At 42.4% G+C, this 26121-nt stretch overlaps 1 protein-coding gene across 2 annotated transcripts in view; it reads right to left on the reverse strand.

Moving 5' to 3' along the window:
• DENND1B (DENN domain containing 1B) overlaps positions 1-26121 on the reverse strand; it is a 3525330-nt gene that overhangs the window by 3217643 nt on the left and 281566 nt on the right. For both annotated transcript variants that reach the window (XM_044080248.1, XM_044080247.1), the window contains exon 2: positions 22439-22503. In XM_044080248.1, the coding sequence (XP_043936183.1) occupies positions 22439-22503 (65 nt within the window). The remainder of the gene's footprint in view (positions 1-22438; positions 22504-26121) is intronic.

Below are 26121 nucleotides of genomic sequence, written 5' to 3' on the forward strand. Positions count from 1 at the left end.
GTGAAGTGTTGCAACCTGTAAAAACTTTAAGTGGAGCTTCCACTTGGACTAGGTGCAGTATTACTCCTAGAATGTATACCTATGGTATACAGGTCTGGAATTCTAATAGAAGCACAAACAATGTATGCACAATCACAGAAAAAAGGTTACCAACTGTTTATTGTCAGAAATTCAATTTTTATGGCAAATTGATAACACTAGAATCTGATCAGAAACCATTATAAAGCATTTTAAGTTGTCGCTCCACAAGATCTGGAATTCTAATAGAAGCACAAACAATATATGCACAATCACAAAAAAAGGGTTACCGACTGTTTATTGTTGTCAGAAATTCCATTTTTTTCATGGTAAATTGGTAACAGTAGAATCTGATCACAAACCATAATAAAGCATTTTAATAAGTCACCCCACAAGACATGAACAAAACTGCAGGGAATATTAGGTATGCATGACATCAGGCAAGCAAGCTGTGTTGGTCTGTGAATTTGGCAAAGAAAGGTTTGTGTGCATGCATGTGTATGAGTGCAGCATTTTGCACTAACTATGAACATTGCAGTTCTGAACTCAAGTCATGCAGGTAACTCATGTTAAAGGTAAAGGTCATACTCAGAGATAAATTGCACTACAGATTCTATATAATAACAATGTGAATAAAAACACAATATTTCTAACGCACACTATTAAGGGTGCTAGTTGGTAAAGGAAAATTCCTGGATGTTAACACTAGTCACACTATACTTGTGAGAGAAAGAGTGTGATGATCCACTGAAGGGAACACTTACTCTAGGATGAAACAGTAAGAAAAGCAAGAATCTTTCTGAACTTAATATAATGGAGGTCAGTGCAACATAAACAGAAGAGCAAAATACCATTTTGCATGAATTTGTAAAGACATCAAAATTAGTTTGGACTTTATGTCCTACACTACAGAAGGATTGAAAGCTCAAACAAATTTAGTGAGATCACCAGCTCTGTGCCAAATAAGATGAAAGAAAATGAACATCCTACAGAATATTCAAATGTCTATGCATTAGTAGGGATGAAAAGAAAGATCTTATGTTTACCAGAGAAAGCCAAAGGCCTGATCATCAAGAGCAGTAAAAATTTGGGAGGCTGGAGGATGAGACAGCAGACATTCTGTCAAAGTGCCAGTGAACTTGTTGTATGCTCAAGGGTTGGTGGACACCACATGCAATTTTCTAAACTAACACACAATGTTTCTGCTTCAGTTCTTCTTTTAATAAGCTAGATCTCCCCCACTACTCTAGCTTCATAATGACTGAGCTTAGTCTTTTTCTCATTATACAGTAGTCATGACTCGTCTTTCATTATCATAGGCACTCTGAAAATGTTAGATCCTTATAGTTTAGAAAAAACATAATCACATCACCTGTCAGTATCTTGTAATGGACTAACTTGTGATTTAACAGCTCTAGTCTTTGCTTAAGAAAACTATCATGACCAATACAACAATCATATTGCATACTTGTCTCCTGTAATTGACTAGTCTCCTGAAGTTATGTTCTTACCATAATGTTCCATCTCTGCTGGCGATTTTCATTCATTCTTGACTGAAGGGTTCAGTTCCGAAACCTTGGAACCAACTCGGCCATTATATAAAAGCTTGTGTCAGCCAAAAATCTCGAGCTAAAGCCCTATAACAACCCCAAGACTAGTTACAAACGTCCAGGAGTCTCTAGGAAGGGGCAGGAGGGTGGAATGTTAAGAATGAATTAAGATCAACAACACAGATAGAACATTATGGTAAGAAAATGCAGTTGTGTACACTTACCATAAATGTAGATGTTTGAGTGTTTGAGTGTATTCACTGTTACAGTCATCACATTTGGGTTATCCTGCAAGGGGTAGCCCTCAGTCAGCCAGAGGCTTAGTATTTCTGTGTTGGTTCTTGTCGCTCCAGGACAGACGTCAGGGTCATCAGAGATATAAAATCAGGCAGCCGATGTCATTACATCAATTTTTCTTGCACTAACTGTCAGGAGCCCCCAGTAGGGAGCTAGGTTATGGTCGAAGAACACCACCAGTAGAAAGTAAATACCAAAATTTCTTTGTGAGGAGAGAGAGAGAGAGACAGACAGAGAGAGAGACAAGGGGGGTGGAGGGAGGGAAACCAGGACTGCAACAGTGAATACACTCGAACATCTACATTTATGGTAAGTGTATATAACTGTACTATGTTCTTAGTGTTTCACTGTTGCAGTCATCACATTTGGGTTGATTCCCAAAGCTGAAGAAAAGGGTGGAGGCAGTCAAGAAGAGTGAGGGCTGGCTAGTATGCCCTGAAAGACTGCGGTGGCAAAGCCTGCCCTGGATTTGGAGAAGATAGGCAGGGGGTAATGCTTGGTGCAGGTATGAACAGATGTCCATGTTGCAGCCACCAGGATGTCCGTGGTGGGGACCCCTCTGAGAAAAACTGCAGAGGTGGAAGTTGCTCTGGTAGAATGTGTCCTGACCCCCTTTGGGGGTGGCTTCCCATGTTGTTTGTAGCAGAAATGGATGCAGTGTGCTATTCATTTGGGGATTGTGTGTTTGGATATGGCCTTGGCCTCTGCTCCTACAGTGAGCTGACTAGCAATTGATCAGTTTTCCTAAAATATTTGGTCATGTCCAGATAGAATCTGAGCTGTCTGTGTACATTTAGAGAGTGCAGAATCCTTTCCCCCTTGTTTTGTGGGTTAGGGAAAATGGTGGGCAAATGAATGGATTTGTTGAGAGCCACACTGGACACCACTTTAGGCATGAAGGATGGGTCAGTCCTGAGGGAGACATTGTCAGCACGGAAAATGATGAAGGCTCTACAGCCATAAGTGCTTGTAGCTCTGATACTCTTCTAGCTGAAGTGATGGCCAGAAGCAAGGCTGTCTTCCAAGAGAGAAATTTTAACTCTGCTGAAGCTGCAGGCTCAAAGGGGGGCAGGGTGAGCTTTTCCAGCACAAAGTTAAGGTCCCAAGCTGGGGTAGAAGCTCTTCTGGGTAGCCTTAAGTTGTTAGCTCCTCTTAGGAACTGTTTGATGAGAGGGTGTGAGAAGAGAGGTGGCTCTGTGCTGAAATGAGCAGAGATGGCGGAGGCATGAATTTTAATAGAACAAAGGGATAGACCCCTGTGTAGTAGGTCTGACACATAATCCAGGATGAGAGGTAGGGAGGGCTTTGCTGTTCCAGCTCTCTGAGCCTGGATCCAGGTGAAAAACCTTTTCCACTTGTCAGCATAGGATTTTCTAGTGCTGGGGCACGTCTGGCCTCACGTATAACATCTAGAACTTGTTTGCTTAGGCCGACAGCTAGAAGAGAAGTCAGGGAATAAGCCAGGCTGCCAGGCTGAGGGTCTGCAATTGTGGATGCATTAATTCTCCATTTCTATGGGTGAGGAGTGTTGGGATCTGAGGTAGGTGCCATGGTGGCAGGGGTGACAGGCTGTGCAGCAGTGGGTACCCGTGCTGGTGTGGCCAACCTAGGGCAATTAGGATTGCCCTTGGTTTTTCCTCCCTTATTTTGAGCAGTACCCTCGAAATGAGTGGTAGAGGGGGAAATACATAGACCGAGAGGTTTAACCACTGGAAGGATAGAGCATCCACTTTCCAGGCCTTGCTGTGAGGTTCCCTGGTACAGAATTTGTAGAGCTGATGATTGGAGTGGGAGGCAAAAAGGTCGACCTTCGGGGTGCCCCACTTCTGGGTTACAAGGGTGAAGGTTCTGTGATCTAGCTGCCACTCATGTGGGTCTAGCAGGTTTCTGCTTAAGTTGTCTGCCAGACAGTCTAGAGAGCCTGGTAGAAATTGTGCTAACAGGTGTAGTTGCATGGCTGAGGCCGTGTGCCAAAGGGTCATTGCGAGACTGCAGAGACGATAAGAGTGAGTCCCTCCCTGCTTGTTGACATACCACATCACTGTGGTGCTGTCTGTCTTGATCAGTAGAGGCCCCGGGGAGAGTAAGGGTCTGAAAGCTGTTAGGGCATGCTGAACAGCTGACATCTCTTTTAGGTTGATGTGCAGATGTATTTTATTTGGGCTCCATTGGCCCTGAATGCATCTGCTGGCCAGGTGAGCCATCCAAGCATAGTCTGATGGATCTGTGGTGAGGATCTGGGTGACATGGGAAGTCCCTTGTTGTGGTTGCATGCTGATATCCACCAAAGAAAATCTTTCCTTAGACAAGGAATCAGTGGTATAAGAGTTTCCAGGTCTTGAGAGCGCTGAAACCAAAGGCTTTTTAGGTAACATTGTAGTTTCCATATATGCAGTCTGGCATATGGAATGAGAAGAATGCAAGAGGCCATAAACCCTAGAGCTTGCAGGATTTTACTTGCGGAAAACTGGGTTCTGGTGGCTAGTTGAGAGAAGTAGCCTGTCAGGTAGGCTTGTTTTTCTGAGTTAGGAATGCCATCTGGGATGCTGTGTCCAGACTTGCTCCCAGGAATACAATTTTTTGTGTGGGGACTAGTTTTGATTTATTTTTGTTGATAGTATACCTCAGGGAGGTCAGTAGGTCCTTTACAAAGGTCAGGTGCTGTAGCAGCTTTTCCTGACTGTCTGCCTGAATCAGGCAGTCGTCTAAGTATGGGTAAATTTGAACATTTCTTTGTCTGCAAAAAGCAATGGCTGGAGCCAGGCATTTTGTGAATACTTTGGGAGCAGTAGATAAGTCAAAGGGAAGCACAGAGAATTGAAAGTGCATAGATCCTGCCCTGAAACGTAGGCATTTCCTGCATGATTGAGAACATGGATTCTGACTTTCCTGCCCTTCCGTTAGCTCAACAAACAGAAAATTTTCGGAGGACTTTTCGTCGAGAACCGGCGTTTTCACAGAAAAACGCCCAAGGTCAGAAACGACAGAGAGAACAGTTTTCCTATTCAGCAAATGAACAGTATGGACAGGGAGGATACAAACGAGGCAAATGGTGAGACTGTTATGTTAAATACTAAGGATTATGTAGTTAATCTATCAGGTTACATGTTTAATAACGTTGAATTGTCTGTGTTAAATCGAGGCTTAAAGTTTATTCCCACTGTTGTTACTAGATTGCACGATATAAAGAAAGATGTTTATGCTTTTGGTAGGAAGCTGCATTTAAAAAGTTATTTTAACCAACTTAATATGTATTCAGATTGTGTTTCTGATAGTGAGGATGGCAGTGGCATGTCTGACAGTTTTTACTCTTGTACTTCAGAGGAAATGGTTAATGCTTATTGTAAGTTCAATACTGAAAATGTTCCTGTTGTGAGTCATTTTATTCCTAATGATTTAAATCCTGATGTTTGCAATTGAATCAATTTGATTAATTTTTTTACTGAGACTTCATATGACAATTTTATGAGTAATAAGAATAATATAAAATATAACATGGCCTTTGATGAATGGCAAGTGTTGTTAGAATTAAGTAAAAAAAGTGAAATTGTTTTTAAACCATCAGACAAAGGCAATAAATTAGTAGTTATGGATTCTATTCAATACTTAGGCATGTGTTTGGACCATTTAAATGACGTTACAACATATAAAGTGGTAGATATGGATATTTACTCTGCTTCTTTGTTGGAGTATAAAGAACATATCAGCAAAGGAGTTAGATTAGGATATTTTTCTCCTTTAGACATGAAGAAAAAGTTTGGTATAGAAGGGTGCCGTATGGCCAACTTCTACTGTTTACCAAAAATTCATAAAAATGTAGCCAAACCTCCGGGTAGACCAATAGTTTCAGGACGTCAGTATTTCCTTTATAATTTAGGAACTTTTTTGCATAATTATTTGGCAAAATATGTGAATAGACTACCTTCTTATATTGTCAATGTGTTTGATTTTTTTGAAAAGATAAAAGACATTTCTTGGAATAAGAACATGTACTGGATGACCATCGATGTAAAAAGTCTATATACCAATATCAAACATGGGGCTGGTATAGAAGCCATCAGATTTTTTCTGGGTGATTCACCTTCTACTGAATATTTGGTGGATTTGGTACATTTCTCACTAACACATAATTTTTTTGAGTTTAATAAGGTTATTTACCATCAACTCAAAGGAACAGCTATGGGGGCTTCATTTTCCCCCATGTATGCTAATTTGTTTATGGGCCTTTTTGAGTCGGAAGTCATTTACAGGCATAGTTGTTTTCATTGTCATGTTATTAAATATTATAGATACGTAGATGACTTGATCTTTTTGATAGAAGGGGGTCAATCTTCTATACATCAATTTGTATCAGATTTGGATATAAATAGGTTCAATTTAAAATTTGATGGTGTAAATATTGGTACTAGAGTCCCATTTTTGGATACAGTACTGGATATTTCAAATGGGTATAGCTTAGTTACTTCTATAAATAAAAAATTTGAAGGTGGTTTTCAGTATGTGCATGGCACTAGTGACCATCCACCTCATACTTTGCAGGCTTTGCCTTATGGAGAAATGCTAAGGGTCTATAGGTTATGCAATGAAGCACGGACACGTGATAGAGAACGGTTTGCTATGGCAGAATCCTTTATAGCTAGGGGTTATAGCCAACAAATAATGAAAGACAGCTATCAGCGTCTGAATAATAATGAAAGACAGAGTTATAATCAGTGTGAAGTTAGATCTGAAAGACATGGTGTCAAAAGTTATGGACATCATGAAAATAATAAGGAAACTGTATATTTTGTGTCCACATTTGGATGCTTTACTGAAGAATTTGTAAAAATTATCAAACAGTTTTGGGGTTATTTATGTTCCTTAGATAATATCCAAACATGGTTAAATTTAAAGTTAAAATTCTCTTTTCGTAAGGGTAAGAATATAAAAGACTTTCCAGTCAAAAGTAAATATGAGCCACCTTTGGATGCATTGCATCAGAATATTACTTTAGTTGGTACCTATCCATGTAATAAATGTAAAGCTTGTAAACATATTGTACCTGAATTTTCATATATTAATGGCATTAGATTTAATACCAAACAACAATTTTCTTGTACTTCTGAGTGTGTTATATATATGCTTTACAATGTCCATGTCATAAGATCTATATTGGTGAAACGAAACGTGCCTTTAAGGTGAGATTCTTAGAACATGTGAGGGACATTGAAAATAAAAAGGAAACTAGCCCTATAGCCATGCATTTTTTGAATGTACATAATGGTATTAGTAAAGGATTACAGGGCACTGTTTTAGAACAAATACAAGTTAATGGTTATAATAATGTAGATATAAAATCAGTTCTTTTGCACAAAGAAGCTGTATACATGTTGAAATTTAAAACAATGTCTCCTTTGGGTCTAAATGAGGACTTTAATTGGAGAGTGTTATTTAATTAATTGCCAATTTTTATTGGTTAATTGTATAATTGGCAATTTTGTTTTAGTATAAATTGTACTGTGGTTTCTGATGGTTTTTACTCCTTGAAGGCTGTGGCCGAGACGTCAGAGTTCTTTTTAAATAAACTGCTGTTGGCGGATCGCTTGGCTGTTGTTATTTCCTGCATGATTCCCTGATAGGGATGTGCAGGTAGGCCTCTTTTAGGTCTAGGGTGGCTAACCAAGCATCCTTGGAAAGCATAGGTAGAAGTTGCTGGAGGAAGAGCATTTTGAATTTTGGTATCACCAGAAAGGGGTGTAGAAAGGATAGAGCAAGGATGGGGCACCATGTGGCCTCTTTTATGGGTACCAGGAAGAGTCTGGAGTAGAAACCTTGGCCTATTTGTTCTGCAGGAACATGTTCTATAGCCCTCATGGAGAGCAGGGAAAGGACTTGCTTTTTGGCCTCTGCCCACTGGTTTGGAGGAAGCTCTGGAAACCCTTTTGGGGTTGGCAGAGTGTGGAAATAAAAATTGTATCCATGTAACACTATGTTGAGGACCCAGCGGTCGTTGGTAATGGTGGCCCAGATGCTTGCGTGGAAAGAGAGTTTTCCTCCTAGGAGCATGAACAGGTGGGCAGAGGGATGGGGTGGTGGAAGTGTAAAGTCATTGCGAGTTCTTGCCATAAGGGGGGTGGCTTTACACTCCCTGGTTTTGAAGAGGAGGAACTCCGTTGCTTAGATCTGTACATTCCCTGGGGCTATCTGATAGGGCTGCTTGACCTGGGTCTGGACTGAGCTGGCCTGGAGGGGGCAGGAAAGGACCAGTGCTTGGAGGGGCAATGCCTACTGAACCTCTGTGGCTGGACCTGTAAAACGTCTTTAACTGTCTGCATAGATTTAGCTTTTTCTTCCATCTTTTTTAAGACCTCTTCTGCATTGGTGCCAAATAAGTTGTCTTTGGTTCAAGGGTGCGTCCAATAATTTGGATTTGACATGATCTGACAAGGTCTGTTCCAAGCATGCCTTCTAAGGACAGAACCAGTGACTGCTGCCCTGCAAGATGCTTCTAGGGCATCAAAACCACATTGTAACGTGTGCTTAGTTACTTGACTTGCAGAATGCATTAACTCTTGTAACTATTTTCTGCATAAGCAGGAAAAGAACATATTTTTTGTTTGAGGAGTTCCATGGTATGTTGCTGATATTTCAGCATGTGGAACTGACAATTTAATGCTCTAACAGCAAGATTAGCAGAGGTTTATACTTTTTTACCCCATCTGTCTCAGGAATCCCTATCTGGGGGGGTGGAATTCTTTGCTGAAGTTGCTTTCATTCCTTTAGGTCCTCAAGAGATGACCTCGGGGTCATAAGTTGGATTTTTGAAAATAAATTTGTGAGATTCAGGGACTCTATAATACCAGTCAGGTTTCCTGGGAGCAGGATGGAGGGTGTCAGGAGTCAGACTGGATTCCATAAAAACATCATCCACAACATCCAGGACAGGAGGAATGGCCAAAGGTCTGTGCTGTGGTAGATCTAAGAATTCCCTGAGTCATCGGACTCCTGTTCAGATAAAACTACTGGGGACAAGTCTCTTTTTCTTTTGGAAGGGGTAGGTTTGGCTTCCCCTAATAAGCATTATAAGGTCTTCCACCATTTTAAGCATTTGGGGCTGAGGCAAGGAAGCAGGTGCCTAAGCTTGGGTCATCGTTTTTTTGGGTGTGGTTCATAACCTGGGGCTTAGACACTCGGTAGTTTTCGAAAGAACTGAAGATGCAAAATAAGTCTGTGTCGCGTATCGGTAGTGCAAAGTACCTTCTTGGAAGCCGGTGTCTGATCAGTGGCTCCGGACCCGTCCAAAAGTAGAGACATCCGCAGGATCCTTAGTCGAAGAAGAGTCTTGCGGCATACCAAACTCCGAAAGGGTCTCGGTTGTGGCTTGTGAATCCATAGAAGCGGGCATCAGGGGCTGCGAAAGTGCCTCACTGAGCACCGGAGAACTGACGACTAGCTTAATGGAAGTGTCGTCCGCAGATTTTGGACCTCTGTCTCTGTCTTTATCCTTATGTTTTTTCGGAAGATCGGTAGTCGGATGGCTTACCAAAGCCATATCGGAATTCAAGGACTGAGCAAAAATATCTACATATAAGTAAATATAATAAGGGCCCGACAATGTATAGTTCTGGCGTTGAACAAAGCACAAAAGCGACAGCGTGGGGACGTCGTGGTCTTGGCCTAAACAGGTGACGCAGTAAGAATGGAAGTCTCAGTGTGGTATTTGCTTTCCACAGGCGAGACAATTGTTAACTTTTTCTGACATCGGTTAGAGCAAGAAAAAAGGATCCCCAATGGGGTACTTAGCTTTAGAAGACTTCAACTTCAATTTGGAAACAAAAACTCAGAACTCAGGTATCAGCTGACCAGCACTCGTGCGAACTGCTTCTGCTTCAGGCTCCTCAGCAAGAAAGACTGATGTAATGGTGTCGGCTGCCTGATTTTATACCTCTGACGACCCGACGTCAGTCCTGGAGCAACAGCAACTGACGCAGAAATACTAAGACTCTGGTATTTGGGCCAACTGAGGGCTACCCCTGGCAGGATAACCCAAACGTGATGACTGCAACAGTGAAACACAAAGAATATCATAACTTCTTTTTCTGATGTTGTCAATCTTCATTCATTCTTGACTGATGGGAATGAGTCCCCAGCTACTTTAGATCCTGGACAGCCCTAAAGAAGGATATTCCTGAGCACCATAGAGCCAAAGGATGCTCTTCCCGAGAACATATCTAATTTGTAATGCGTGATAAAGGTATGAGGGGTAGCTCAAGTTCTAGCTGTGCATATGTCTTCCATAGAAGCTCTAGAATGGAAGACCATTGAAGTGGAAACAGATCTTTTTAAATGAGCTCTAACTTTGTTGGTAATTTGAGTTTATTCTGATCGTACATAAGCGTAATGCAGTCTCTTAACCATTTTGATAAGGTGACCTTTGAAACAGGTTTTCCCAATCTGGTACCTGAAAAGGATAGAAATAGTTGGTCTGATTTTCTAGAGGCCTTTGTTCTGTCTAAATAAAAATGTAACTGCCTGTGGACGTCTAACATGTGCAAGAAGTACTCTTTGTTTGAAAAATTTGGAAAGAAAACCAATAAATCTATGGTCTGGTTGAAATTAAACTCTGACATCACTTTAAGAATGAAGGAGGGATTGGTTCTGAGTGATGCTCTTTCTTTGTGGATGATGATATATGGATGCTTCACAAACAAAGCCTGTAATTCTGGAATTCTCCTAGCAGACATGACAGCTACTAGAAAGATGGTCTTCCAAGATAAAAATTTGAGGTTACAAGTGGCTGCTGAATCAAAAGACTGACTAACTAAGCATTGCAAGACTAAGGTCAAATCCCAGGGCGCTACTGGATCTTTGAAAGGTGGTTTCAAATGTTGAGCGTCCTTAAGAAAAATTTTGCAAAGATGGTGAGACATCAATGAACCATCATCAAAACAGTTACGGATGGAAATTTGAAAGGGCAGTTAAATGAACTCCAATGATAGAAGTTGATGCTCCAAACTGAAATAAGCTGGCTAAGTATTCAAGGACCTTATCGACTGGAGCTGAGAAAGGATCTAGGCAGTTTGTATCCAACCAAATAGAGGATCTTTTCCATTTGTTAAGGTAAAGTTTTCTGGTGGAGGGTTTATGAGAAGCCAGAAGTATCTTTTGCACTGGGGAGGACAAATTTTTTTGCCTGTCAATTACTGGAAGTGGAGAAGCCAAGCCGTCAGCTTGAGATGTGGAAGGCTGGGATGCACCAAGCCCCGAGAATGAGATAACAGGTCCGAAGTTGGATCCAGAGTCAAATGGAGGCGAACCAGGTGAGGCCAGAGAAAGGGAAACCAAACTTGACGGGGCCAGTTAGGTACACTGAGAATCACTTTGCTTCTCAGCCATTTGTTTTTTCTCAGAAATTGGGTAATTAAAGGAATTAGTGGAAAGGCATACAGAAATCCCGAGGGCCAGTCCTGAACAAGTGCATCTCTCAGGGACTAGGGCAAAGTAGCTGCTGCATTTGTGGTTTGTGGGAGAGGGGAACAGGTAGTAGCAAGGCTGACCACCATCGACAAAAAATTTGGGATTGAGAGACCACTCGTGTGGTAGAAGGATACACCTGCTTAGTCTGTCTGCAATCACGGTGGAATTCCCCGGAATATGCCTTGCTATCAGAAAGTGATTGGAGGCGATTGCCCATTGCCAAACTCTTAGGGGTCCTGACATAGTGGGTAGAATCTTTCCCCCATTTGTTGATGTACCACACTACTGACATGTTGTCTGACTGGACAGCAATCATTACAGATGGAAGGGCAGACTGGAATGCTTACAACGCTAAAAGCACTGCCCTCAGTTCTAGGACACTGATGTGCAGATTGGCCTCCTGTGGGGACCATGCGCCTTGAACAGTCTTTCCCTGAAAATGCCCCCCCACCCCACCCTATCAGGGAAGTGTCCATGGTCACTTACAGCCTTGGGCTGAGGGGGGAGAAAGGACGACTCCATAAAACCTCCTCTGGCTTCATTCACCAAGATAAATCTTTCTTGCAGCGACTTGTAAGGATTGGATGAGACATGAGGTGAGTTAGAAGTGACCATTGTGATGCTAGGAGCCCCTGAAGTAGCCTCATGTGGTACCTCGCCAGGGGGACTAATGTTATTGTTTCTGCCATGGAACCAAGAAGTTGTAGTACCAGATGGGCAGGAACTTTGTCTTGTGAGAGAATCACTTGAAGTTGTGATCTCAACTTAAACAACCTGTGATGAGGAAAGGAGGCTATGTACGATTTTGCATTCAGTTTTTCTCCAATGGATTCCAGGTCTTGTGTGGGAGATGGTAGTGATTTTTCTTTGTTGATTACAATGCCTAAAATCTCGGCAAAGTGTATAAGAGAGTCTGTGGTGCAAAGCAGCAGATGCCTGGTAGGGGCAGTGAGTAGCCAGTCGTCTAGATATGGAAACACACAGAATCCCTGTAGCCTTAAATGAGCTGCTAAAACTGCCATGCATTTGGTGAACACCTTGGGGGCTGTGGTGAGACCAAAGGGCAGTGCTCAAAATTGGTAATGACTGGCTCCTAGCTGGAAGCAGAGACATATTCTGGAGCATTTGTCTATCTTTATGTGGTAATGTGTCCTGAAGATTTACACAGCACATCCAATTGTCCTTCTCTAAAAATGGAAGAATAAATTGAACTGCGACCATCTGGAATTTTGTCTGTTGTACAAATTTGTTCAATTCACTGAGATCCAAGACTGGCCTCCAGTCCCGTCTTTTTTGGCACTAAAAATAATCTTGAGTAAAATCCGGAACCTATCTGGTCTGGTGGAACTGCTCGGGCGACTCTTTTTTGAAGCAGTTTTTGAATTTCTTGTGCTGCTATAGCCCTCTGCCTGGGTGAACATCGGGGAATTGCTTTTGTGGTTTGGGGAAAAGACAGAAGAGAATGCGGTAACCTCTGGTAATCATTGTCTGCACCCAAGAATACAGTGTTATTGTGAGCCAGTCTGAGTGGTGCAGAGAAAATCTTCCACAGACTGCTTCCAGAGGTAAGCAACTGGGCCGCCACTCAGGGGCACTGGAAGCGTTGCCCAGAAAAGGAATTTGTGGAACCCTGGTTGCGTGGACCCCCTCTGCTACAGGATGAGTGTCTTCTAGAGGAGTTCCCCCCTCTGCCCCGGGGGGGAATACTCACTACGCGTGTCCCAAAAAGGCCCTTAGGTCTTCTTGAACTACATCTTTCCACTCCTAGAGTAAAGTCATTGTGGAGTGGAAAAATGTTTGCCCACAACAGAAAGGGTCTTCCCGTCCTTTTTATACCTGGCTATCATGTCTCTAACCTTCGGGCCAAGCAATGAAGTAGCATCAACCAGAGCGTTGACAAAGGAAGACTTAAAGGGTCCACAAAGTCACACAAGTGCATCCAGACATGACGTCTAATGGCAATGCTTGTACCCTTCTCTAGACGTCCCTTCGCCTGCATGTGCAATAAGCCGCATAGACGAATTCGAGATTAACTCCTGGGTGGCATGCTGCGAGGAAACCTTATCATGGACCTTGTTAGATACTGCTTCTGCCAGGGTATCAGAGACCTCAGTTATCAAACCCCTTTGGAGTCTAGTGAAGTGCGCCAAAAAATTCAAGGACCCAATAGTGAAGGTTGATGAAGCAAAGACCCGATTCCCAAATCTGTCCATCATCTGAGACTCCTGGGTGGGAGGATGGACAGTTGAACTCTCTTCGGCGAGTTCCTTCTATGTGGCCGCCGCCACCAACACGGCATCCACTGCTAGACCCTTAGACCAATGGGGCTGATCCTCTAGGCCTGAAAGAATTTTGACTGGTTTCCAGGGAATAGACTCTATGGTGTCAGGAGCCTTCAGCAGGCTGCATCACCCAAGTAGTAGATGGCCGGGCACGAAAAGCTTGCAATAAAATGGATTTCTCAGAGGATGGGTTTGAGGACTTCCAATCATCAATCTGTTTTAAAATTTCCAGGATGTCTCCAAAGGAGACATCCTCAGGGGGTGACCATGGGGACCCTTCCGCTTCATCGTAATCTATATCCTCAGTGACTGATTCTTCTGGAGAATCCAAGTGCTTCCTCTTGCATGATCTCTTATGGGGTGGCTCCTCAAGGGAAAGATCTGAGGACGACTCTGAAGAGAGGGAACCCTGCGCACTAGGGTATCTTGCTGCTCTTGTGCCCACTGTCTGGAAGTAGCAGATGGTGGCAGCTGCAAACCAGATGCGAACCAGACAGAAGAAAAATATGGCGCACTGATGGGGATGGTATGAACTGGGAGCCTGCTAAGGCTAGAGCTCTCACCATAATCTCAAAGACATGCCAGCCTGAAGAGGAATGGGAGCCCGGAACCAAGAAAGACAACCTCAGAAACAGGGTCACAGCCCACTCCGATGAGCCACCCTCCAGGAGAAGCAGAGAGAGGACTTGAAACTACCAAGGTACTGGGAAGCATAGATGGTGCCACAGAAAACAATCAGAGCTGATCCAGGAATCCTAGAACCAGTAGCCAAATCTCGTCTCATGGGTGCTATGGTTCCGATGAAGCCAAAGACCACAAAGTAGATTCTGGTACTTTGGTGAGATCCACCATCAGTACCGAGGTAGCTGACACTGGGAGTGTTGAATGGACTCAGCTGCTGACTCAAGAAGGGGTCTATTGAAGGGGAATATCTAGTCCAGGGGGTACTTATAATGTTGACCCTCAGCACCACAGACTGTTGAATAGAAGGTGAAGATGGGATCAAATTGTGGAAATGGCAACTATCAGTGTTGGAGAGGTCGTCGGCACCGAAGTCATGGTCAGTACCGAAGATGTCTGCATACTTTCAATAATAGATGGCACTGAGGTAGACTTTGTTGGTTTTGGTGCTGGAGCAGAAGGCAATGATATCTTTGACATTTTTGCTTTCTGTTCCAAAGAAGGTATCAGAAACTGAGATTTTTGAGTCTTGGAATTATGTACCTTGGGGGAAGACTGTACTAAAGGGCTCTGTTTTTTATTTTAGAGTCAGATTTAGGAGATTTTGAAGTCTCCACCTCAGAAAGAGCTTCACCAAAAAGACATTTCAACAAGCCCTTACGTATCAGTTTATTACGTCTTCGAGCACTAAAGCCCTTACAGAGTTCACATGGAGGTTGTATTTCTAGATGAGGGACACCCAAACAATAGCTGCAGGAAAGACGCCCATCTGAATTGGGCATCTTTTTGCCACAGTCTTTATATTGTTTAAACCCAGAGGTTCCTTTATGCTTTTCTGCCGTGTTATCTAGTCAAGTATAAGCCCGTAAGCACAAACATGCTCACTCGTAAAGAAAAAAAGGGGAAAGACAAGAGAAAGCTTTTTATTTACTTATATTATTTATTTATTTATTTTGAGTATACCAACTATTGTATATAAAGACTACCCAAACGGGTAAGAAGGGGTAGAGAAAGGATACCAACGATGGTATCAAAGAACTACCAATGGTAAGCGGGAAGGAGAGGCCCATACCAATGATGGCAAAACAGAGATATCTTGAGGTAAATACAGGGTTAGAAAGTTTCAAATAGTGTCACTCTCACAAAAGCAAGGAAACTAGAGAATAGTAAATATCACAGAAAAGGAGCAAATGGTAGAATAATAGACAAATAGCAAAAAAAAAAAACGGCTGACGCATCCAATTTTATACATGGTAAACGTGATCTGAGGTAATGGGAAGAGAGGCAGTATGGGTAGAGCCTTAGCTCGAGATTTGTGGCTGGTGAGAGCTTTGTATAATGGCTACGTCGGTTCCAAGGGTTCGGAATTGAACCAGTCAGTGAAGAATGAATGAAGATTGACATCAGATATAAAGATTTAACAGTTCTAATATTCATCTATAACTTTCATAAAACATTACTTTTGATAGTTTTTTTGGTTTGTTTAAATCACTATATTTACTGCAGTCTATCCATGTTCAAGTGATCTTGGTGAGTAAACAGTGACTGTATTCCAGATTATCATGTTTCACAATAAAGACGCAAGTACAATTAAAATTATTACAGCTTTTTTATATTAGCAGTCCAAAGATGCAGCTTATCAATACATCAGCATTCATGTAGAATTACTGCAAAATACATTTTAATTCTGAATTAATTGGATTTCACATAAACACTACTTATATGTAATTTGGAACTCTGGTTATTTCATTCTCAAATGCACACAGATTTAGAAGCAATGAATGTCAGGCTTTTTGCTACAGACCAGTAGAGTGACTTGCTAAATTATTTTGCGGTTACCTGCATCTGAGATATTACTAACTTTGCAGCCTATTCTGAAAATACACATGTACTTGGCTACCTAAACATCCTTACAGAAATATCTAATATCTAAACAATAAACAACATGGGCCCACACAGGAGCTCCAAAGTTTGAAGAAAGGGAACATTTAATTCAACCTCAAATTGTAATTTCCATGTAGCCATCATACTGCATAATACTTTGATGTTAGTTTTGCATGGTTTGTCTACCAAAAACATTAAACATATCAAGCTACATTATGCCTAATGATGGTTTCTTACCCAGAATTTTAATAGCCGACAAACAGAAACTACATCCACTATGATGCTGTAGATCTATTCTTCTCACATTTAAACTGTACAGGGATATCTCCAGAGACCAAAGTACACATAACTAAAAGAAGCTCAATACATTACTATGTAAAATTTTTTTGCAAGAAGAGAAGCCCCTCCACACATTAAGTCTAAAACTGCATAAAGTACAGTTTTGTACCTACCATAAATGTAGATGTTCGAGGATCCACATTGCTGCAGTCCTAACTATTGGGTAGTCCGCTGTCCAGTCGGCCCGAATACCAAAGTATATGGCTGACGTCGGTCAGGGCGCATTAGACTGACGTCAGTACGTCAGGGTACTAATGCGCATGACCGACGTCATATCCTCAGTCTTTTCTTGCCCCAGATGTCAGAAGACCCTGAAAAGATAAGGCCAAAACCCAAAACTCCAAACATACCTGCACCAAAAATATGTACAATATCTACAAAATTAGCAGAAGACAACCTCACCTACACAACCACCCCTAAACACAGAGGGGAAGGAGGGAGGGTAAATTGGACTGCAGCAATGTGGATCCTCGAACATCTACATTTATGGTAGGTACAAAACTGTACTATGTTCTTCATTCCACATTGCTGCAGTCCTAACTATTGGGTAGAATCCCAAAGCAGAGGTAAGGGAGGCTGGCAAATCATAAGGAAGCAGGAACTGACAACATGCCTTGCAAAATAGCTGTGGCAAAACCAGCCCTAGACTTAGAGTAGAGAGGAAGGTGATAATGCTTAGAGAAAGTATGCACTGAACTCCAAGTAGCTGCCTCCAAAATATCCTTAGTTGCCACCCCTTAGAAATGCTGTTGAAGTGGCAGTAGCCCTAGTGGAATGAGGTCTAATCCCAGCTGGAATCTCCTTGCCATGATGGGAATAACAAAATGCAATGCAACACCCAATCCACCTAGAAATAGTTTGTTTTGACACAGGCTTGCCCTGTGAACTCAAAGCAAAGGAAACAAACAACTGCTGAGACTGCCTAAAATCCTTAGTCCTGCTCAAATAATAACGCAATTGCCTGTGTACATCTAAAGTGTGCAAAATCTTTTCCCCTTTATTTTGGGGTTCTGCATAAAAAGTAGGCAAATGAATAGTTTGGTTTAAAGCCACACTAGAAACCACCTTAGGCATAAAGGAAGGATTAGTGCGTAAAGATACCCTATCCTTATGAAAAATCAAAAAGGCTCCACTCCCATAAGGCCCTGCAACTCAGAAACCCTTCTTGCAGAAGTAATGGCCAACAAAAAAGCAGTCTTCCATGACAAGTATTTCAATTCAGCAGTAGCCGCAGGCTCAAAAGGTTGTAGAGTAAGTTTCTCCAACACAAAATTGAGATCCCAAGCAGGAGTAGGAGCTCTCGTGGGGGTCTTATATTCTTTGCCCCTCTAAGGAATTGCTTGAACAAAGGATGCGAAAACAATGGTGGGTCACAATCATAGTGAGCTGAAATTGCTGCAGCATGAATCTTAATGGAAGAGAAAGACAAACCTTTGTCCAGTAACTCAGTAAGATATTGAAGAGCCACACTCAAATTAGGCTCAGAAATCTCCAAATTGTTTGCTGCACTCCAAAATAAAAATCTCTTCCATTTTTCTGCGTACACTTTCCTTGTACTAGGTCTTCTGGCTTCCATAATCACATTTAAAACTTGTTGAGGAAGTTGAGACCTGCTATCTTTCAAAACAGAATATGCCAGGCTGTTAGATGAAGAGAGTGAAGCTTGACATTGAGCAGATGACCGTCCCTCTGAGACAACAGGTGTGGAATCAAAGGTAAAGGCCATGGAGGCTTCCTTACCAGACTCCTCAGTAATGGATACCAGTGCTGCCGAGGCCAATCTGGAGCTATTAAAATCATCCTTGGCTTGTCTTGTCTGACCTTTAGAAGCACCTTTGGAAGAAGAGGCAGAGGTGGAAAGCATACACATGAAGATTTTTCCAACTGAAAGAAAGAGCATCCACTTTCCAAGCTGTGTGATGAAACCCCTTTGTGCAAAACTTTGGCAGCTGGTGGTTTAGTGGAGAAGCGAACAGATCTATGTCTGGAGTTCCCCATGACACTGTCAATTTTGAAATACATGAAGATCCAGTTTCCACTCGTGGGGATCCATGATTTGTCTGCTTAACACATCTGCTAAGGAGTTCTGTGCTCGGCAGAAACCTTGCCTGAAGAGTTAGTTGCAAGCTGAGCGCAGTCTCCCATAAAATCATTGCTTGCCTGCACAATGGGTAAGAATGTGTTCCCCTTGTTTGTTGATGTACCACATGACAGTTGTGTTGTCTGTTAGAATCAACACCTGCCCTGGAAGAAGTAATTCCTTGAAAGCCATTAATGCAAACTGGACTGCTAACATCTCTTTCATGTTGATATGTAGATGCTGTAGTCTGGCAGGCCACTTGTCTTGTATCCACTTTCCATTTAGATGAGCTCCCCATGCAATGTCTGAGGCATCTGTCGTTAGAATCTGACTCGCCTCTGGTCGGGTCACAGAGAGTCCCTTGTTTAGGTGACATTCCTGAGCCCACCACAAAAATTCCTTTTGAATGCAAGGTATTATTTGAATGACAGTGTCCAAATCCTGGCAGTGCTGTGTCCATACATTTTTGAGATACCATTGCAGCTTCCTCATATGCAGTTTGGCATTGGGAAGCACCAGAATACAAGATGCCATGAACCCTAAGGCTTGAAGGACTGTCCTTGCAGTCAGCCCGGACTGAAGAGATAGGTGATGGAAGTAATTGGAAAGATTCTTTTGTTTGTCCGGGGTTAAAAGGCCATCTGGGCTGCTGTATTCAGTCTCACACCCAGAAAGCACATGTCTTGAGAGGGTACTAGACTGGACTTTATTTCGTTCACAGAATACCCTAGGCATCTTAGCACTGCTATGACATATTCCAAATGCTGTAGAAGATCTTCCTTTTCTTGAGCCAGAATCAGGCAATCGTCCAAGTAAGGATAGATTTGGATTCCTTTTAGCCTGAAGTAAGCTATCACTGGAGCCAGAACCTTTGTGAATACTCTGGGCGCAGTAGATAAGCCAAAGGGCAATGCAGAGAACTGATAATGAGAATTTCCAGCTCGAAAACGCAGATACTTCCTGCAAGTTAGTCTTATAGGCACATGAAGGTAAGCTTCATTGAGATCTAAAGTTACCATCCAGTGATCTTTGCCCAGCAGAGGTAAAAGCTGTTGTAACGTCAACATTTTGAACTTGGGAATGTCCAGATAAGTGTTGAGGATAGATAAATCCAAAATTGGTCTCCACGTGTTCCCCTTCTTCGGTACTAGGAACAGGCGAGAATAAAATCCTAGGCCTCTTTCTGGTACAGGAACTGGCTGAATGGCCCCTATTTGGAGCAACAGAGAAATTTGCTTGTGAGCCTCTGTTCTTTGTAGAGGAGGAATGTCTGGCATGCCTTTGAAAGGAGGCAAGGTATGGAAATAAAACCTGTAACCGTGGTGAATGATATCCAGAACCCATCTGTCTTGGGTAATTAAATCCCAATTTTCTTTGAAAAGAGACAGCCTTCCTCCCAAAGGTGCTGCCAGGCGAGAATGAACTGGCAGCTGGAAAGGCAGGTCATTGGGTCTGCTTACGAAAGGACTGACCCCTGCCCTCACTAGAAGTCTGAGCAGGGGAACTCCCTGTCCTAGGCCTAAAGGAACCCTGAGCTCTGCCCCTACCACGTCTAGACCTACCCCTAGACTGGGAATCATAAGCAGGATAAGACCATCCCTTAGAAGGCCAATTTCTACTAAACTTCGGAGGCTGCACCTGCAAAAAATCCTTAACAGTTTGCATAGACTTAGCTTTGTCCTCCATTTTCTTTAAGACTGCTTCCACTGGTGAACCAAACAACACATCAGACTGTAAAGGAGCATCCAAAATCCTCGTTTTAACATGCTCAGCTAAATTCTGATCTCTCAACCAGGCGTGCCTACGAAGAACAGAACCAGTGGCAGCCACCCTCGAGGAGGCCTGCACCGCATCAAAACCACACTGCAAGGAATGTTTGCCCACCTGTTCAGACACATGAACTAAATCCTGCAACTCTTTACACTCAATACCTTCCGCCAGAGCATCCACCTTAGATTGCAGTTGTGAAAGGAGATAATTCTGATATTTTAACATGTGAAACTGACAATTCAACGCCCTCATGGCTAAAGTGGAAGAAGTATACACTTTCTTTCCCCATCTATCCAAAGCCCTTGCCTCTTTATCAGGAGGGACAGGATTTTTAACAACTGAGGCCTTCACACCTTTAGGCCCCTGAGAGACAGTTTCCGGGTCTGCCCTAGGACTCTTAAAAAGATACTTATGAGCTTCAGGCACCCTATAATACCTATCCGGTTTAACTGGGGCAGGAGGCAAAGAATCAGGATTCAGGAAGCCTCTGCAAAACATCTTCCACCACATTCAGAACAGGAGGTATAGCTAAAGGCCTATGCTGGGGTAAAACAAGAATTCCCTAAGCCTTTTCCTGGAATCAGAGAAATCTTGACCTTCCCATTTAAAATGCTCCCTCATGGAATGTAGAGTCTCTGAAAATGAAAAATCCTCAGGAGGAAGCCAAGGAGTAGAATCATCCACATCAGAATCAGAATAAGGAGGATACTCCTGCAAGTCTTCAGCCGAAGACTCAGAAGCCTCTGAACATTGCTCAAAACTCTCAAACTCAGGTTCCACCCTAGGCCTCTTATCAGGAGGGGGCATAGAACCTCTTATCATAGTAATCAAATCCTCTGCCATTTTAAGCATATGTTTCTTAGGCAAAGACCCTGAAGCACTAGGAGAAACCCCCACTGAAGCTACACTTGGCCTGCCTCTCAAAGAAGTCTTGGAAACAGAAGGGGAGGCTCTAACCACCTTAGGAAGAGAGGGAAGAACAGCCACCTGAGAAGCCCCCTCAGCCTGGCCTACTTCCTGAGAGGATACATCCTGTAACAGTAAAGCCTCTCCCTGAGACTCCAAAGAAACACCTGGCAGAACCTCCGGCTCCACTGAGCCTTCCAAACAACCGACGTCTGGGACTGTCGGTTCTTCCCCTCTAGGCTTTGCTGCTTTGTCCTTGCGCTTTTTGGCCGAAGCCGGCGTCGGAGCATCCGACGGCATTTTATAATTACAACGCTTCCCAAACACTAACCTGGCACAGTCTAACCTTCTCTTAATAGTGCGTTTGTTAAATCTAGCACAAGAGCGGCATCCAACAACGTCGTGCTCAGGCCCTAAACAAGGTATACACAAAGTATGATAATCCCTATGAGGTATCTGTTTCCCACAAGAAATACAGTTATTCACTTTTTCTGACATCCGGTTAAATACTGAGGCAAGAAAAAACCAAAATAATCCCCAACGGGGTACTTAGCCAACTTTGATTCGGTCTGAAACTCTGACTTCAGAAACTTTCAGAACGCCAACCTGCACTCGCAAAATGCTTCTGCATCGGACCATGCGGCAAAAAAGACTGAGGATATGACGTCGGTCATGCGCATTAGTACCCTGACGTACTGACGTCAGTCTAATGCGCCCTGACCGACGTCAGCCATATACTTTGGTATTCGGGCCGACTGGACAGCGGACTACCCAATAGTTAGGACTGCAGCAATGTGGAATGAAGAACATCTCAAAGAAAGGGCAAAGTATTTTTTTTTCATTTCAGTCTTTTTTCAAGTAGGATTGCAGTCAGTCAATGTAAATACCATAAAACACTAAGCAGTGAAATGTACAAATCGGCAAAACACAGCCAAGGAAATATAACCAAAGGAAAATACCCAAAGTGGAACAAAAATGACAAATTACAAGGAAGTGAAGGGAATCCTAGAAAAAGTCCAAACTCATTTCAGTGAACATCTCTATAGTACAACCATATTGATACAACCTGCCAGCATCAGCTATTTTTTTTTTTTACTTAACTCAGCTACTGTACATGTATCAAAACAGGGTACTCAAATTAAACTAAAGAGAATGTATTTACTGCAGCTTCTTACCTTCATTTTTTGTGTTAGGACGTTCCACTTTTAGAGCTAGATCAACAGTCCTTTCTGGCTTTTCTCTGTGGGAAGACAAACAAACCAACAAATAACTAAATAAAAAAAAAACAAGTATAATATGATTTTAAAGGGATTGTCAACAATTCTAAATCTACCTTTGCATTACAGTATGCAGTGCATAAACTCCCGAACTGCACTTCCCCCCTCAGGGAACGTTTTGGTCCTCATCCTCATATTTAAAATTAACTGCAAACTATGTGTTTTCCTTGCACAGACATCATTAAGGAAAAACAAAGAAATTTCACCTCAGTGATGTAGGCATAAGGCAAAGCATCTGTAGTATCCATAGAGTCTTTAACGGGCACACCATGGTGCATGCACGAAGGTGCCCCATTGAAGTATATGGACATAGCTCACATTACCAAATTATGTTGTCACAACTTGTAAAGCTAATTTGTTTTGGGCCATGGTTTAAAAAAAGTTTTTGAAGTTTTTTTTTATTAAAAAAATGACCCAAAAAAGAAAGGAAAGGCAAGCTGGAAAACACATTGCGGCACTTGACTCATCAAATGCCAAACATATATAGATGCATCAGCAAATCATTTTAATCACATACTTAGAAGCATCAAGTTTACTTAGTTGTATCCTTTTTATCAATTATGGAAAGCATAGCTGAATTCATTCATATCTACGCAGATTTTGTAAGCTTATTTTATTGGTGAAAATTTTGCAATATCAACAATTCAAGAAAATACCTATAATCTTATTTAACAAAAGTTAGTCAAAGGAATACTTTGCTCAAAATAAAGTAAAGTTGTGCAAGTAAACTTAGCATAACAGCAGATATTAAAATGATCACTGCTACAGTAGTCTTGGCTACAATGGATTACATCCTGCCAGGGATACAACAGCCAGCAAGCTACCAAGGCTTTAGAGCACCTTTCACAAGCCCAAATGGTCTGGCAGCTTGAGCTGAGCTGACTAAAAAAACAAGTTTGTCCACTAATCCTTCACAACATTCCTGCCAACAGAGTGGGGCTGAGCCCTGAATGGACTATACTGGGGGACTATACTGCAACAGTGATCATTTGATCATCTACTATTACAGTAAGTTTACTCACACAACTGTACTATGTCCATCAAACTGAGCATTGCTGCAGTAACCTTAGCTATATGGGTAGATTAGCCTAGCTTACTACATTTGAGAAGTATACAACTCCAGGAGCCCCTGGAAAATGGTCCTTGCAAAGCCTGATCTAGACTTACAGAAGTAATCAAGTTTATAGTGCTTTGTAAATGTACAGAGGACCATATTGCAGCTTCTATAATACTTCTAGAATCCACCCTTTCCAAAAAGCCATAGATGAAGCCTCGGCCCTACAAAGTGAACTTTGACCCTGCCCGGAAAAAAATTTGCCATGATGCATATAAGAAAAGGTAACAGACTTAGACATCCATTTGGAAATGGTCTGTATTGACGCAGGTTACCACTTCTTCTTACTGTCATAAGAAAAGAATAGATCCAGAAATCTGAGAGATTTAGGTCAGGACAGCACCTGAGTTGTCTGTGGAGATCCAAGGTATGGAGTCCATTCTCCCTCATTTTTGAGATCAGTAAAGAAAATGGGGGAATGGATACTTTAGCTTAAAGTAAACTTGGATACCACTTTAGGCATAAAAAGACAGATTAGTTCTTAAAGAGAAGTACAGTTGTGTACCTACCATAAATGTAGATGTTCGAGTGTATTCACTGTTGCAGTCATTACACTTGGGTTATCCTGCTGGCAGGCTACCCGCTGTCAGCCTGAATTCCAAAGTCTTGGTCCAGTGTCGGTTGCTGTTGCCTCTTCCCTGACGTCAGTGCGCCAGGGGTATAAAAGATACAGCCGACACCATTTTCTTCAGTTTTTCTTGCCCCAGATGTCAGGTGCCCTCAAAAGGGTAGGCTCAAAAACATTGCTAATAAAAGCATGCACTAAAATAAACAATACCTTCATCTACAAGCAAATACACCACATAGGTTGTTTAGGATAGAGAAGTACAGATAAGTCCCAGCAAAGAAAGGGGGGTGGTGGGTGGGTAACCTGGACTGCAACAGTGAATACACTCGAAAATCTACATTTATGGTAGGTACACAACTGTACTATGTACATCGCGTTTCACTGTTGCAGTCATTACACTTGGGTTGAATCCCAAAGCTGAGGTTGGGCGGCTGGGTCTAAATAGAATTAGGAGTAGCTATAAGGTCCTGCAAGACTGCAGTGGCAAAACCTTCTCTAGATTTAGAGTAAAGAGGCAAGTGGTAGTGCTTAGTAAAAGTGTGCACTGAAGTCCAAGTTGCAGCCTCCAAAATATCCTTGGTTGGTACTCCTCTGAGGAAAGCTGCTGCCCTGGTAGAATGTGGTCTAATGCCCTAGGGCACTGGTTTACCATGTTGTGAATAGCAGAAACGAATGCAGTGTCCTATCCATTTTGAAATAGTCTGCTTTGAGATGGCCTTTCCTTGTGATCCTGCAGCATATGCCACTAAAAGTTGCTCAGTCTTTCTGAAAGCTTTAGTTTTGTCTAAGTAGAAGCGTAGCTGTGTATGTCCAAAGAATGCAGAAGTCTCTTCCCTTTATTCTGCGGGTTTGGGTAAAAAGTAGGCAAATGAATGGTTTGGTTAAGAGCCACACTGGACACTACCTTAGGCATAAATGTTGGGTTTGTCCTTAGAGAAACCTTGTCCAGATGGAAGACAATAAAAGGTTCCACAGCCATTAATGCCTGTAACTCTGAGACTCTTCTTGCTCAAGTTATTGCTAGGAGCAGAGCTGTTTTCCATAAGAATTTTATGTCAGCTGTATTGGCTGCCTCAAAAGGAGGCGTTGTGAGTTTTTCCAAGACAAAATTGATGTCCAATGCAGGTATTGGTGCTCTCCTTGGAGGTCTTGTGTTTTTGGCCCCCCTGAGGAACTGCCTAAGCAATGGATATGAAAAAATAGGTGGGTCTGTATTGTAATGAGCTGAAATGGCACAGGCATGTATCTTAATTGATGAGGATAGGCTTTGTCCAGCATCTCAGTTAAATATTGTAAAATCTGAGGAATATTTGGAACAAGCGTGTCAATTCCCTGTGCCTGGTTCCAAGCACAGAATCTCTTCCATTTTTCTGCATAAAATTTTCTGGTGCTGAGCCTCCTGGCCTCCAAAATGACATCCATAACCGCTTTAGAGAGAGGTGTATTCTGAATGGTTACAGTATCCACCATGCAGCTAGATTTAGCGTTCCAAGTTGGCTGTGCAGGATCTGATTGTTTTGTTGGGTCAGTAAATGAGGAATTTGAGGCTGTGTCCAGGATGGGCCTTGGGACAAGTTCCTTAGGATTGGGTACCAGTGTTGACGTGGCCAATCCGGGGCAATCAGTATCATTTGTGGCTTCTCTTGTCTGACCTTTAGGAGTACCTTGGGGAGGAGAGGCAGAGGAGGAAAGGCATATACTGTAACGTTGTTCCAGTGATGAGTGTTGATGACAGGACATCCACTTTCCATGCTTGTTTGTGATAAGTCCTTGTGCAGAATCTCTGAAGTTGGCAGTTGTGAGGGGAGGCAAAAATATCTATGTCTGGGTGTCCCCATTTCCTTATCATGCTGAAGATTTGTGGATCTAGTTTCCACTCGTGAGGGTCCATGAGGTTTC

This window comes from Protopterus annectens, chromosome 8.part0 (assembly GCF_019279795.1).
Source record: "Protopterus annectens isolate FY-2018-M chromosome 8.part0, PAN1.0, whole genome shotgun sequence".
NCBI lineage: Eukaryota > Metazoa > Chordata > Ceratodontiformes > Protopteridae > Protopterus > Protopterus annectens.